Source organism: Rhizophagus irregularis, chromosome 26, assembly GCF_026210795.1.
Source record: "Rhizophagus irregularis chromosome 26, complete sequence".
Classification (NCBI taxonomy): Eukaryota; Fungi; Glomeromycota; class Glomeromycetes; order Glomerales; family Glomeraceae; genus Rhizophagus; species Rhizophagus irregularis.
The window spans coordinates 3,270,592-3,285,168 of record NC_089454.1 but is presented as its reverse complement, the minus strand read 5'-3'; the positions used below and the strand labels follow the sequence as shown (position 1 = coordinate 3,285,168).

The following is a 14,577-nucleotide window of genomic DNA, read 5'->3' as shown; positions in this document are numbered from 1 at the left end:
ATAAAGGAAATAATTTAAATATTAAATAAAATAAAGAAATAAAGACATAATTTTACTAAAAAAAAAATAAGTTCGTAATAAAATTATGAAATTTGAATATTGTATGAGATTCGAATATCATATGATGAATTCGAATATCATGTAATATTCGAATATCATATGAATATTATATAATATTCGAATCATATTCGAAATTCTATCTCAAATATTTTCAAACATTCGAAATACAATTTGACTTTCAAACGGAATCTAATTCTGGTGGCCCACCGTTAGCAAAAGTTTTTTTCATGATTTCTTTCAGTTTTATTTATAGTAAACCAAATATACCCTATATACTTTATAATAATTATTTTCCTATCTGATAAATTTATAACAAACAGAGTATATTTCTTTTTTTTCATTTGTAAATATTTTGATATTTATTGTCTATTAATACAAGTGCTGTTTCGTAAAAATAAATAGAAATTTAAATTGGATAATTTTTCAAATGTAAAAGATACTTTTATAGGATTAAACATTTTATTTATTTCATATTCTATAATTAGCATCATATCAAATTTTTCGACGACACCGGTTTCTGACAAAGTCGTACGATTTTACGATTTTTCATATACGCAATTCCGTGTTCAACATTAATTTCTTCTCAAACCCTTTTTTTTTTTTGGTAATTGCAAAAGGAATCCTTATTCATCCGGACTTGATGAACTTATGAAAGCGACTAAAGTAATTATGAAATTTGCAATGAATGCATCGATATGGACATTTGACAACCTGAGGGTATCTAGCAAGAGTGGTAAAGTGATTTCATTGAATCAAAGTCAACCTTCATTCAACTAAAATCACAATCAACTTTCACGCAAAGGACTTCAATACAACAAGACAAAAAGCAACCTGGCCAGTTAATCACCTGGTGAATAATGATAAAGCGTAGTACTAATATCACGAGTTTTTTCGGTCAAAAGCTACGAGCGTCAACTTGAACCGTGAGTTATTATTGAAGATTTAGAATCTATTCGTAACTATTTTTGAAATCTTTGTGAAAATATTCTAATTCATGTAATTTATTAAGGTTATATGGAATTATTTTATTTATTTTTTTTTTTTGCAATGAATCATTTACCAAAAAACTATGATCCACTTATAATGATTGAAGGTTGGATTAGTGGAAGTAATGACATTTATTAAAGATACAATTTATAATGAAAGAAACACCGATAGAAATTACTTGAATGGGTACATCTGATATAAAACAACAGGTGAAACATGGATCGATGATAAAGCAGAATTATGACAAGATGATGATGGAAATTGGAAAAAAAGAATCCAAATCTACCATATAGTTCTAGGATCACAAAATATGTCAATTGAACTATGATGCTTTAGAATCGCAAATAAAGAAATTTGAGAAGTATCCTTTTAAGTAATTTTAACAAAATCTTATTGAAAGAACAAATTAATTATTTTATACTGGTTAATTTTTATCAAAATTTTAGGACTTGAGTTTAATAGTTTAAACATTCATTACTAATATTTATATTTTGTAGAAATACGTATAATTATTTCCTAAATGCGTAAAAGAACAAATTAAGTGGGGAGTTGCCATTATATAGACGGAGTCTTTCACATATTGAGATGATTAATTCGGACATAATTATATAAAATAGCTTATTTGGATCGAAGTAAGTGGCCGTCTAACCGATACCTTTTATAAAGATAACCTTAAGAAACCATTTTCATCTGGAGAAAGGTATAAAGCGCATTTGAGACATTACTTGAAGTCACCATAATATTGACAATATAATAGACGATTAGAACTTCATGATAATTCGTTGTGTCTATTACTCTAATAGTTTACTTCATAATATTATTAATAATCGATAAATACTAGTCGGATATGATTTTTAAGAATGAGTTGTGTCGCTAATATAATTTCTACTGTTTGTAATAGATAGTAAGGAACTTCTCATCCAATGAGTTCATCCAATGCCTCAACTTTGCGAAATTTGAACGTGAAAATTAAATTACAAGAATATCTGCAGAATTTTAGTATAGTAGTACCATATACTCAGATTTGTTTTAGAATGTTTAAAGCGTTATTTCCAATTTATTTTCATTTAATCCATGAACAGATCTTTCAACTCAAACCTACTCTTTATTCTTCTGCTGTAAGATTAACAGAACAATAAACGTAATAAACATAATGCAATAACAAATGCTATAATTCTGTATTGTAAAAAATAGTTTATTTTATTTAATTTTCAATTCTAACTGGAATTATAAGTTATCATCAATCACTTAGATTATATATATACTGTATATATATATATTTATTTTATTTAATTTTTCAACGTTGAAGTTAGTAATGAACAAAATGTAAGTTTTTAATAAGAAAATTATTATCTAGCTAGTATAGCTTACTTTGAAATGGAATATATACAAAAGTGTTTATTAGGGTTCTTAAAAATATTTTATATAAGATATGAAGCTTTTCCATGACCCTATAAGTAAATTCACCATTACGTCTGATCGTTGCTAGCAGCGACGTTACCAAGTAACACATAAATAGGAGCACAAATATCATTTCTTATTAATTTGAAAATTCCCATTTAAGACCGGAATAAATATTTCTAAAATAATAAAATTCGTCAATAATAAAAGAAATTTTCGGTTGAATCCAATAATTTTGTTGAGAGTATGTCTAAGTTAACGAAATAAAAACGTAAAATTAATTATTAAATACATACGGTATAGGCAATTTATTATTCATCGATATCCATTCTATTTGATTTCAAATAGGTTTTTCTTTTGGACTTGTGAATAGATTGTAACCAGGTTTCCACTTGCTTATAAGAAAGATTGTACACTGGCTTAACATCTTCTTGAAGCTTAGGTATTAATACTTCACAAATGTCAGTATTCACTTGGCTTTTAAAAGTTTCTTCAATCTTAAGTTTGTACTTATTCTGAGTATAAGTTTTATCAAGAAGTCTCCTCATTAAGGACTATTTATAAATAAAAGAATAAAAAATTCAGTAAAATTTATATGATACAAATAATGATTAATTAATGAAACAAACCTTTGCACCTTCACCAATCTTTGAACCTTCTTCATACTTTAACTCATCTTCATCTTCATCTTCAGAAACATTACTTGGTTTTCTTTCTTTTGGTTTTGTTTGCCGTATAGCAGCTGGTCGATTGGTAACATCAGACTCTACTTCTTGTAAATAATCCAATTCATCATCTAATGACATTGGATTTGATTGATTTAATTGATTTGATTTTAAATAGGCATATCTTTTGGACCTGTGAATGGATTGTAACCAGGTTTCCACTTGCTCGTAACTAGGATTGTACGCCTTCATTTCCTTTCTAAGTCTAGGTATTAGCTTTTGACAAATTTCAACATTCGTTTTGCTTTTAAAGGTTTCATCACCCCTGAGATTAAGCTCAGATGGAAACGTTTTAAGAAGTGTTCTCATTAAGATCTAGTTTAAAATAAAGAATTAGGCAATTCAGTAAAGTTTATATAACACACCAAACAATGAAATTAATTGATTATACGAACCTTTGCTCCTTCTTCAATCTTTAATCCATCTTCATCTTCAGATAAATTACTTGGATTTCTTCCTTTTGATTTTGTTTGCCGTTTAGCTGATTGAATACTACCATCAGAATCGGCTTCTTGTGAATTATCGACTTCATTATTTAATGAAGATAGATTTAATTGTTTCAAATAGGTATTCCTTTTATACCTGTGAAAAGTTTGTAACCAGGACTCCACTTGCTCATAAGAAAGATTGTACGCTGATTTGACTTCTCTTTGAAGCTTAGGTATTAAACTATCACAAATCTCAGTATTAATTTGGCTTTTAAAAGTATCTTCAACCTTAAGGTTAAATTCATATGGATACGTTTTAAGAAGTGCCTTCATCAAGGACTAATTATAAATAAATAATATCAAAATCAATAATATATCATATAAATAATTAGAATTAATTGATGATACAAACCTTTGCTCCTTCTTCAATCTTTAACTCATCATCATCTTCAGAAAAATTATTTGACTTTCTTCCTTTTGATTTTGTTTCCCGTTTAGCTGATCGAATGGCATCATCAGACTCTGCTTCTAGTAAATAACCAAATTCATTATTTAATGATGTCGGATTTGATCGATTTAATTGATTTGATCTATTATAGGCATTTCTTTTGGATTTGTGAAAAGATTGTAACCAGGTATTCAATTGCTCGTAAGTAGGATTGTACACTTTCATTTCCTTTTGAAGTTTAGGTATTAACTCTTGACAAATTTTAACATTCGCTTCGCTTTTAAAGGTCTCGCCTTCCTTAAGCTCAAGCTCAGGGAAAGTTTTAAGAAGTGTCCTCATTAAGACCTGGTTTAAACAAGGAATTAAAATAATTTATTATAATCAATGTAATCATGAAAAATTAATAAACGATTTATCAACCTTTGCTTTTTCTTCTTCATCAGATGTTTTTTTTCTCATTTGTCGTTTAGCCAGTCGAGTGCCATCATCAGATACATTTTCATTTTGTGAAGCATTATCGACATCTAATGACTGTAGAAATTCATAATTTTCAATTTGAACTTGCAAAAAGTTATTCTGTTTAGTGAGTTCATCGTTATTGAATCGTAATTGTTCAGTTTCTTGCTCGAGTCTATTATTCTGTTGAGAGAGTTCGTTATTCTTAGACTGTAATTCAAAAATTTGCCGGTTCAATTCTAAATATAAAAATAGATAGACGGATATACATATATTAGCAAACCTTTGCCGTAAAAATTATTTATTTAAAAAGTGGTTAAAAAAAATTGAACCTTCTACTTCAGTTTGACTTGAAGAAACAGGGATTTTTCTATTAAAGTTGTCAGAACTAGGATGAATATTTTTGGTTGTATTTCGTTTCTCTGAGGAAGTAACATTTCTTCCAGCTACTCCTTGAGAGGAAATATTTTTACGTTGACTAGTAGATTGTGTTTTTTTATTTTGACCAGTCATAGTTTCTGTGAAAAATAATTTAATAATTAATGATTGACGTAATTAAATTAATTACACAACGCTAGGAGTACCGTGTTAATATTATCTTTTAACAAATTAGAATATATTTACTAGGTCAAATATTATTTTTACTCTTCAGACGATATATACATATATTTACATAACAGGGTGGGAAAGAAATTTTTTTTTCTTTTTTTTTTTAAAAAAAAAGGGTTCCGAATAGGATGATCAAATCCAAAAATAGTAATATGCCTCGTAAAGGATCGGGAATAACTATTCCTAGATTGATCATTTTTGGAATAAATGGGCCTTCGTACGACCAGTCTAGACTGTATGGAGTTTTACAATAAAATTTCCGAAAAAAACAAAATGATAAGTTTGGATATATTTATTTCCCAACAATCACATATTAATTCTGTAATTGAAATGCCTATTTCTGAAAAATTGAGTATTGATACTCGATACTGTATGCTAATATGCTATGTATGCTATGTAGTAGATACTTATTTCCTCAGATCCGGGTACTAATTAGTGATATTCTTATGGTAATACACATTATCAAATTTTTTATTTATATTTTTAACGCGCATCTCTTTATTAGCCTTAGTACTGAATACATGGAACCAAAAATGCGCTATTATTTACATTAGGAATACTGTTAACCTACTAATAAACTAATGATATATGAAGTACAAAGCGAAAGAAAAACGGTTTGCATAAAAAAACTGTAATCAAAAATAAGTCTAAAAATTTTATCATTATTATATTTTTTTGTATTTATTAACTATTTTAGATTTTTTTTTCTTTTTTGTGAATTATTTCTATATATTATATTTTCCTTCAATAAAATTTCCTTCAGGAAAATAATAAACCACCCTATTTGTCGTGAATCTTGAATTTTTGGATTCTCTTCCATGATTTTCTTCTTGAAATCTCGATATTGTCCAGCAAACTATCTTGTATTTCATTATTCCACTTATTTTTGCCGTTAATTTGGTTTTTATCTGAAGTTACCCCAGTGACCGCGTCTTTTTTGCCTTCGTCAACCAAATTTGTAAGAGTGTCGTTACTCTTAGGTATATTCTTGGTGATCGGAGCATTTGACACGTTCCTTCATCAAAGCTCGCCATTATCAGATACGTTATCTTTTATTAATTATCAGTTTCCAGTTTTCGATAAATTTGATTGTCTGAATAAGCCACCCATAAAGCTTTCGGTTTTCGATCGGTCGGAAAATATTTAAAACATATCAATTTTTTAAAAAGCTGCATTGTCAATGTGAAATCTACTGACTCAGACATATTCATTTACTTGAGAATTTAAATCAGATATTTCAACACATCTGAATTTTTTTGACAATTATTTTCTAACGGCCCGTTAGCAAAAATTTATGGCATGATCTTTTTCAGATTTATTTATGTATCATGATACTTACTGCATATATTAAATAAACGAAACTACTATAATTCATTTAAAGTAGTAAGAAATTTAAGTTGAAAGGGTATTATATTTCTTCATTTGTAAATATTTGATTATTTGATGTATAAAAGGACATCATAGATTTCTTGTTCAATTATTATTTATATTTTTATCGTATATAAACTTCAATCTATAACTTTGATCTAAATGATTTAGATAATAATAATAATAAGTGGCGCGAAAAAAATTTAAATTATACATTTTACTGTATTTTATCAAAAAGCGATCACCGCATTATAATTGGAGCCACGTCTGAATGCATTTATAATTGACAATTGAAAACCGATAATTTTGGTAGTCAAAAAAAGTTAGAATTTTTACCATATTTATTTATGAAAATTAGACCTTGTGGAAACATTTTTACCTGGAGAAAGATATAAAATGGCGTATGCGTTTGTGTTTGAATATAATATCTGATATGAATTTATAGTTTTACTTGCGATCGCTGTATCTAATATTTAAATAATATATTTCAATAATATTATTACTAGTAACTAATGATACGATTTTTAATGTCGCTAATATAAAAAAAAGATAATAACCACCAGTTTGAAATGTGCAATAACCGAGGAACCTTTCAATTTTGCGTCATCATTTTGAACGTAGCGGAAAATAGCCGTATATTTGACGGCATAACTCAAATAATAAATGATATAATTATATCATGATTTAGTATTATTTGTCATTGTTCTGGCTATAACTACAAACTTGGCTTGATTACTTATTATAAATTCGATAAGATCGCGTTGAAATTTTTAGTTGATTTGTAATTGCTTTATCAAAAAAAATTTTTATTTTCAATGTTGAAATTTAAACCTATTTTCTTTGAACAAAATGTTTTTCTAATGAGAATAATATTATTCTATAAAGATACTCTTGCACTTTGAAATGGAATATACGTATGATTTAAGTTGTTTATTAGTATTCATTTATAATAGTACGAAATATTAACTACTAGAAAAACAAAAACCGTCGCCCAAATGTGAGAGCAAAAATATGACAAAAAAAAAATACAATGTAAAGATGTAAAGAGAAATAAGCAGGATAGTATAAATCTAAAAGGAAATTATAATGACTTAAGTGAGAGGAAGAAGAAAAAATACATAGGATAAAATTCCGCACAATGAATAGTCTTTCACTACGTTCCGGACAATTATATGATATAGCTTTTTTATGGCGCTCCAAGTGGATCTTGCAAAATATATCATTATGCTGATCGCTACGGAAGGTCAAAGTTTTGCGTATACTCTGCGTTCATACAGTGAATTTCCATTTTGAAAATTTTGTGCGTCGGTAATAACGTCTTTTTGTTTCTTATGAATTTAAAAAATCTCATTTAAGATTATAATAGATATTTCTAAAAAAAAAAAAAAAATATTGAACAAAAATTCGTCAATTATAAAAAGAAATTTTCGGCTTAAATCCAGTAATATTGTTAAGAATTATGTCACGGTAAAAATGAAATAGATTATAAATCAGTTAGTTCGCATTGTCAATGCAATTGATACGTAAGTAGCGCAATTGATTTAATACATACGGAATAGGCCATATCATATTAATCAATAACCATTTTATTTGTTAATCTATTATGGGATTGCTTTTTGGACTTGAAATAAGATTTTAACCAGTTTTCCACTTGATCGTAAGAAGGATTGTACATTGGCTTAACATCTTCTTGAAGCTTAGGTATTAACATCCTACAAATATCAATATTTGCTTGGCTTTTAAAAGTATCATTGTACCTAAATTTGGTTACAGTACGAATTCCCGAAGGCCGAAATCCCGAATGGACGTTTTCCCGAAAACTTGGGCGGAGTTATCGTAATGCTGGCCAAGTTTTCGGGAAAACGTCCATTCGGGATTTCGGCCTTCGGGATAATGTCCGACAAGGCCTAAATTTATACTCATCCTGAGTATAAAATTTTTCAAGAAGTCTCTTCAATAAGGACTAGTAATAAATAATAAACACGTCGGTAAAATTTATATAGTATACAAATAATGAAATTAATTAATAAAACATACTTTTGCTTCTTCTTCAATCTTTATCCCTTCTTTATTCTTTGACACATCATCATCTTCAGTAAGATTACCTAGCTTTTTTACTTTTGATTTTGTTTGTCGTTTAGCTGATTGAGTGGTGCCATCAGACTCGGCTTGTTCATTATCAACTTCTTCATCTAATGATGTCGAATTTGGATTTAATTTCAAATAGTTAGTTCTTTTGGACTTATGAATAGATTTTAATATGTCCTTCACTTGCTCGGGAGAAAGATTGCACCCGTGTGCCTTCAGTTCCTTTTGAAGCTCGGGTATCAACTGTTTACAAATGTCATTATTCGTTTTGCTTGTAAATACTGCTTCTCCCCTAATTTCAAGTCCAGGAAAAGTTTTAAGAAGCGTTTTTATAAGGGACTGTTATAATAAAGAATAATTCAGTAAAATTGATGTAGCATAAAAAATTAATTGGCGATTATTAACCTTTTCTTTATCTTCTGGCTTTTTTCTCGATCGTTTAGCTGGCCGAGTGTCATCATCAGATACAACTTCTTCAGCTTGCGAATCATTATCGTCATTTAATAACTCCGAAGATTCCAAAGATTTATAATTGTCAACTTGAAACTGCAAAATGTTATTCTGTTTAGTGAGTTCGTTATTCTTATACTCTAATTCAAGAATTTTCCGTTTCAATTCTAAATATAAAAATGGATAGATAGATATATAAATATTAGCAACCCTGGCGCATAATATCAAATATATGAAAAATGCTGAAAAAAAATTGAACCTTCGACCTCCGTTTGACTTGAAGGAGTTTTCATATTATTAGAACTAGGACGAATATTTTTGCTTGCATTTTTGTTCTTTGAAGATGTAATATTTTGGACAGCTTCTCCTTGAGAGGAACGACCTTTACGTTTATTTTGACCGGACATAGTTTCTAAAAAAAAAAAAATAATAATTTAAATAATTTTCAAATTTAAATTATGATTGGTCTATGTAATGAAATGAATTACCAAAAACTATCTTTTAGAAGTACCGTGTTAATAATATTTTTTAACCAATTAAGATACCTTAAAAATATTTATTTATTAGGACAAATATTATTTTCACTCTTCAGACGATAATATTACGTACAAGGTGATATCGATGGGAAAAGATTATTTTTTCCCCCCTTTTTAAAAAAAAAAGTAAGTTCCGAATCGGATGATCAAAATTCGCTTATCCCTCCCAAAAAAAGTAATTTGCACATTCATCAAATGGAATAATTTTTCCCATATGTACGACCAATCTAGACTGTATGGAGTCTTTACAATAAAATTTCCGAAAAAACAAAATAACAATTTTGGTTTCCTAACAATCATATTTGTATAAATGCCTTTTTTTATTATTTCTTTAAATCGACGAGAACAAAAAGTAAAACGGTTAAAATACTATGTAAACTAAAATAAAAACTGATTTGTGAGTATCGTTATTTCTTCAGATAAGCGGTAGATAGCTATCTATATATCTGATATGACTAATAATATTTATTTAAGGATGGTACAAGCTGTACGGGTGTAACAAACGGTAATGTAATATTCATATGTTATCAGATATGTTAAAGTTAGTTTATTTGTAAACTTGAGACCTATGCCAAGAACAAAGCACGTGTGGTTACACTAGCATTGTCATGTGAGGTAAACTATGCCGAAGACTCGGACATGTAATGCTAAAGTGTGATGACAAATTTCTTCGTATCATCACTTACACTACTTGGACAAAAGTAGCGGACCCCTAATAACTTCAAATTTTACATAATATTATTGCCTGACATTCTAATATTCAGTGATCACATAAATTCCAGTAATATATGTATTGAATTTTTCATTGTTAGCTTACAAGTTACTATATGGTTTATGAAAAAAATTGTAAAAAAAGAAAATTGAAATAAAGTTGCAAAAAAATTATATTATTTTCGCATTTACTTAAAATTATACATAATAAATTTTATATCATTTAAAAGCTATTGCTTTAAAGAATTAGCATATAAATTTTTATATCTTTATCTTTTCTAAAAAATTAGAAATCAAAAAAATACTAATATCAATTATAATTTTCATCACTACGAGAAGTACGAGCGTGCGGCCAAGTGTGAGAGGAACCAGAATTGGATCGATTGGGAGTATTTAAGCGGTCAGTAGAAGCACGGTTGCGGGAACGTGAATTAGATCTTGACCGTGAACGTGAATTTGAAGGGGATTGTGTTCGCCGGGAGTCAGGGCGGCCACGCTCCATTTTTTAATTAAACCATTTTTTTAAAAAAATTATTTTTTAATTATTCAATTAATGACATTATATGAAAGCCAGTAGTATAAAATTTTAAATATATGCTTTTGAAGTGTCCATTTTATTACATATTAAAATTTTGAGTAATATTGTTATGTACGTTTTGGAGTATTTGAGGTCCGCTACTTTTGTCCAGGTAGTGTAAATTAGGTATATTACAACATGTTTGAGTTTTCTTGACGATTATCATATTTTAAAAAAAATGAATAATTTATGAATATGGGATTATATCCTTTTATATATATTTGACGAATTCCCTAATAGTCGTAGGATAAAGTTAATTGATTCTTGTGAATTATTTACTTTCTTTATACGAAAAAAAAAAATTATACAGATGAAGTTAGTGTAGTAAAAAATTATTATTTGTAAATATTTAACTATTCGATGTATAAAACAATAGCATAGAATTCTTGTTTAATTGATATTTATATTTTTATCACTTTTTGACAAATGTAAAATTGAAAAATATACCGTAAATAAAATTTTCATGACACTTGTTATTAAAAGTTTATGCCGCGATTATCATCGTTAGAGTTACCCTGAGACCTGAGTGACATGGCTTGTAATTATTGATAAATGAAAACGATAATTTTGGTAAAAATCAAAATTCAAAAGTTAGAATTTTTACCATATTATTAAAATTAGATACAAATAACTCATTCAAAATGGCAAAATAACCACTTCACTGATACATAGTTCGCTTTTTGAAGCTAAACATTTTAGTTAGATGGATCATCTGATGGATGTATCGGATTCGGATTTCCTCGATGGTTTATGAATCTATCAGTTTGTCATAAAATCGTAATTTATTGGATTTTCTTTTTTAGCGCTAATTGTTGAACGCGCCTTCTCACAAGCAGGTAAATTTTAAAAACGGAGACAACACAATTAATTATATAAAATATAGCAACGTAATTTTATATCTAAAATACATCGGGCTAAGCATTTGTTTTTATGCGCAGTACATATCAAATATAAATGGAACATTTCATTATCTATTCTTCTTTACGCAAATTAACAAGTTTAGGGTGTTAAATAAGCAAATTTCAACGGAAAAACACCTAACCAATTTACTACGCATCGCTTAACAAATTTACTGCGCATCGCTTAATCTAGTCATGACAAGTATAGCATCAAAGGAAACATACCATTTTTGGTCTTATCCGTTGTTTTATTGTTCGCGATATTAATGGGGATCGCCACCATGTGGTAATTTAAATACTCCGATGAGTTTCGTGATACAAAAATTAATGCTACTGAAATTGATGGTAAATTTAATTCACGTGATACAGTCGAATCTCGATATACCGAACCCACGGTTTGGGAGTAAAAGTTCGGTATATACTGTAGTAGAGTTCGGTAAAGAAAATTTTTGAACCCCTAAGTTTGTTTTTGGCCAGAATTAAGATGTCTTGGTATCAATTAATTTAGGCAAAACTTGTGGTTCTAATTCTGGCCGAAATCAATTAATTTCAGGCGAAATTGGCAAATCATGTGACTGAGTTCGGTATATAAAAAATTTTTTATTATGTTTATTATGTTTTATAATAAGCGGTAAATCAATAAAAGTTCGGTATACGTTATATGATGTTCGGTACAAGAAAAAAAGATCGTCGACACAAGAAAAGATCGACGAAATTCCGGTTCAAAGAACTTCCGATGACGATTATTTGGATAAAATTTTTGCCGAACAATCACGTGACCTCAAGCCTGGATATACGATACTCTGGATACGAGAGACTAGAGGTCAAATACAATTACAAATACAGGACAGTTCGAGCTAGAATCCGTTTAACAAAGAAAATGGAAGAAATTTTCATCAATGGCGGATCAAATTTAGCAATATCAAAGAACGAACGACGGTATTTTTTCAAGATGTTTGACGCAAAGCTAGATTCCAAAAAGATTAAGGAAAGATATAACTGGCAAGCTTATAGAAAGTTAGATGAGAAGGAATGAAATTCAGCTGATTTTATTTTTGACGAAAGATTATATTAAAAAATATGGCGGACACTTTGCTAAAATTTATCAAAATTAAAGGAAATATATATAATAATAATAAGAAATATATGTAATAATAAAAGTCAAAGGACAAAATAATTGTCCAAAATGACGTTATTTAACAAAATTAAATTTATTTTGATATATTTTAACAACGAAAACGATTTATTACAGATGAAGAAATAGGAAATGTCTACAAATGAAAGGACAAGACGAGCTGATTGGAAAGAACGGTGTTTTTAAGAAAAGACGGATTGAGAACCAAAACAAAACCATCGCAGCTTCATCATCAGAAGATGAACAATTTGAGGATGCTTTATCAAGTCCCAAAATGTCTTCAATTTCGACGATACCCAGAAGTAAAGAAGAACGTGAAAACTTTAATAATTAATTTAGTGAGAGTTTGGGTCAAATAGTAAAAGGAAAAGAGGTAATAGAAGACAAGATCGTGGACAAAGAAATCGTGAATGAAAACAAGAAACGCGTAGTGACAACGCAAGGACGCAACAGAGAAGACTCTGATGACGAGTAAACAAAACTTTGCGTCTACAATTAACCAAATTTAAGACTGAAGTCCCTGGATTTGCGTTTGGAATTGGTTGAAGATTACACGCGGACGATACAGAATTTCGGACAATTATTGGATACATTTCTATCAAGAGCGTAGATTAAGGGGCTTTAATTCTTAATGTTTTAATTTAATTTTTTGTTTAATTTTTTTTCTTTTCTTTTTGTCTTTTAGATTTTAATTTTAAGGAAAATTTATGAGATAGTTTTTGGATTCAAGTAATATCTTAGTCAATATCGTTTTAATACATTCTGGTTAGTTTTTAAAAATAAGAAAAAGTATGGAAAATATAGAAAACAGTAGAAAATATCAAAAAAAAAAAACAAAAAAAATTTAGAAACAATTTTTTAGAGTAGTATTGCTTTTTACACAAAGGATAGATTTTTAAACTTAACAATTATTAATTTTTAGATTTATTAGTTTTTTTTTTTAGACTAGATTGGATTCAGTTATAGAGGGAAGGATGATTGTCTGTCTACTTCTTTCTAGGTGTTTTATTTTATGTTATGCAATTCATTTTTATGATATGTACATAATTAATAAACGCGTTACTGTTTTTTTTTTAAAAAAAAATGTTTTTAAATACTATGAAACTGGTTTTTTTTTAAAAAAAAGATGTTTTTAAATACTATGAAACTGGTTTTTAAAAAAAGTTCGGTAAGTCGAGACATCGTGGGTTCGTTACATCGAGATCAGATTGTACTTGCTATATCACGGAGGCGCAGCAAATCTTATTAATGATCATGACTACAAGACTTAATACTATCGAAAAAGCCTGTAGTAATGATTTTTTGGCTCAATTAATGCTTCTATCGAAGTTCTGATGTCGATATTAATATAACAGAACATCCATAATGAAATGGTTCAACGTTATGCAATGGCTCAATTGCTCAAAAAATTCGCAGCTTCAGTCCAATCACGTGCAAGCTCTTCCAGCGAGGGCGTAGTAAAGAATAATCTATTATCTACATTTTTATGTATACCATCAATATATTCTCCTGCAGGTCGGCCCAACAGCCTTCAAAGATATCAGCTAAACTATCGTTATCTGGACTCAATTTAATGAAATCGGGCTTAAAAAAGATTCAACTTAGAAGATCTCTATGTAGCAGCGAAAATTCGTGCTATTAAGAAGACTACAGTTCAAAATTTTTATGAAAGAAATATTAAGTAGGATGGTTACATGAG

General features: G+C 28.6%; 3 protein-coding genes across 3 annotated transcripts; 1 reads left to right on the top strand and 2 right to left on the bottom strand.

Moving 5' to 3' along the window:
* Positions 1-2,759: 2,759 nt before the first annotated feature.
* OCT59_017872 (uncharacterized protein) lies at positions 2,760-5,018 on the bottom strand (the record flags this gene model as incomplete). Its single annotated transcript, XM_025320079.2, has 6 exons — positions 2,760-3,002; positions 3,078-3,488; positions 3,569-3,940; positions 4,014-4,394; positions 4,470-4,744; positions 4,838-5,018. 6 exons carry the CDS (start codon positions 5,016-5,018, stop codon positions 2,760-2,762), a joined length of 1,863 nt encoding a protein of 620 aa, XP_025172165.1.
* A 3,295-nt stretch (positions 5,019-8,313) lies between these two features.
* Positions 8,314-9,856, bottom strand: OCT59_017871 (uncharacterized protein; the record flags this gene model as incomplete). Its single annotated transcript, XM_066137780.1, has 6 exons — positions 8,314-8,445; positions 8,520-8,909; positions 8,976-9,187; positions 9,280-9,432; positions 9,509-9,518; positions 9,806-9,856. 6 exons carry the CDS (start codon positions 9,854-9,856, stop codon positions 8,314-8,316), a joined length of 948 nt encoding a protein of 315 aa, XP_066004323.1.
* A 3,164-nt stretch (positions 9,857-13,020) lies between these two features.
* Positions 13,021-13,353, top strand: OCT59_017870 (uncharacterized protein; the record flags this gene model as incomplete). Its single annotated transcript, XM_066137779.1, has 2 exons — positions 13,021-13,180; positions 13,238-13,353. 2 exons carry the CDS (start codon positions 13,021-13,023, stop codon positions 13,351-13,353), a joined length of 276 nt encoding a protein of 91 aa, XP_066004322.1.
* Between the last annotated feature and the right edge of the window lie 1,224 nt (positions 13,354-14,577).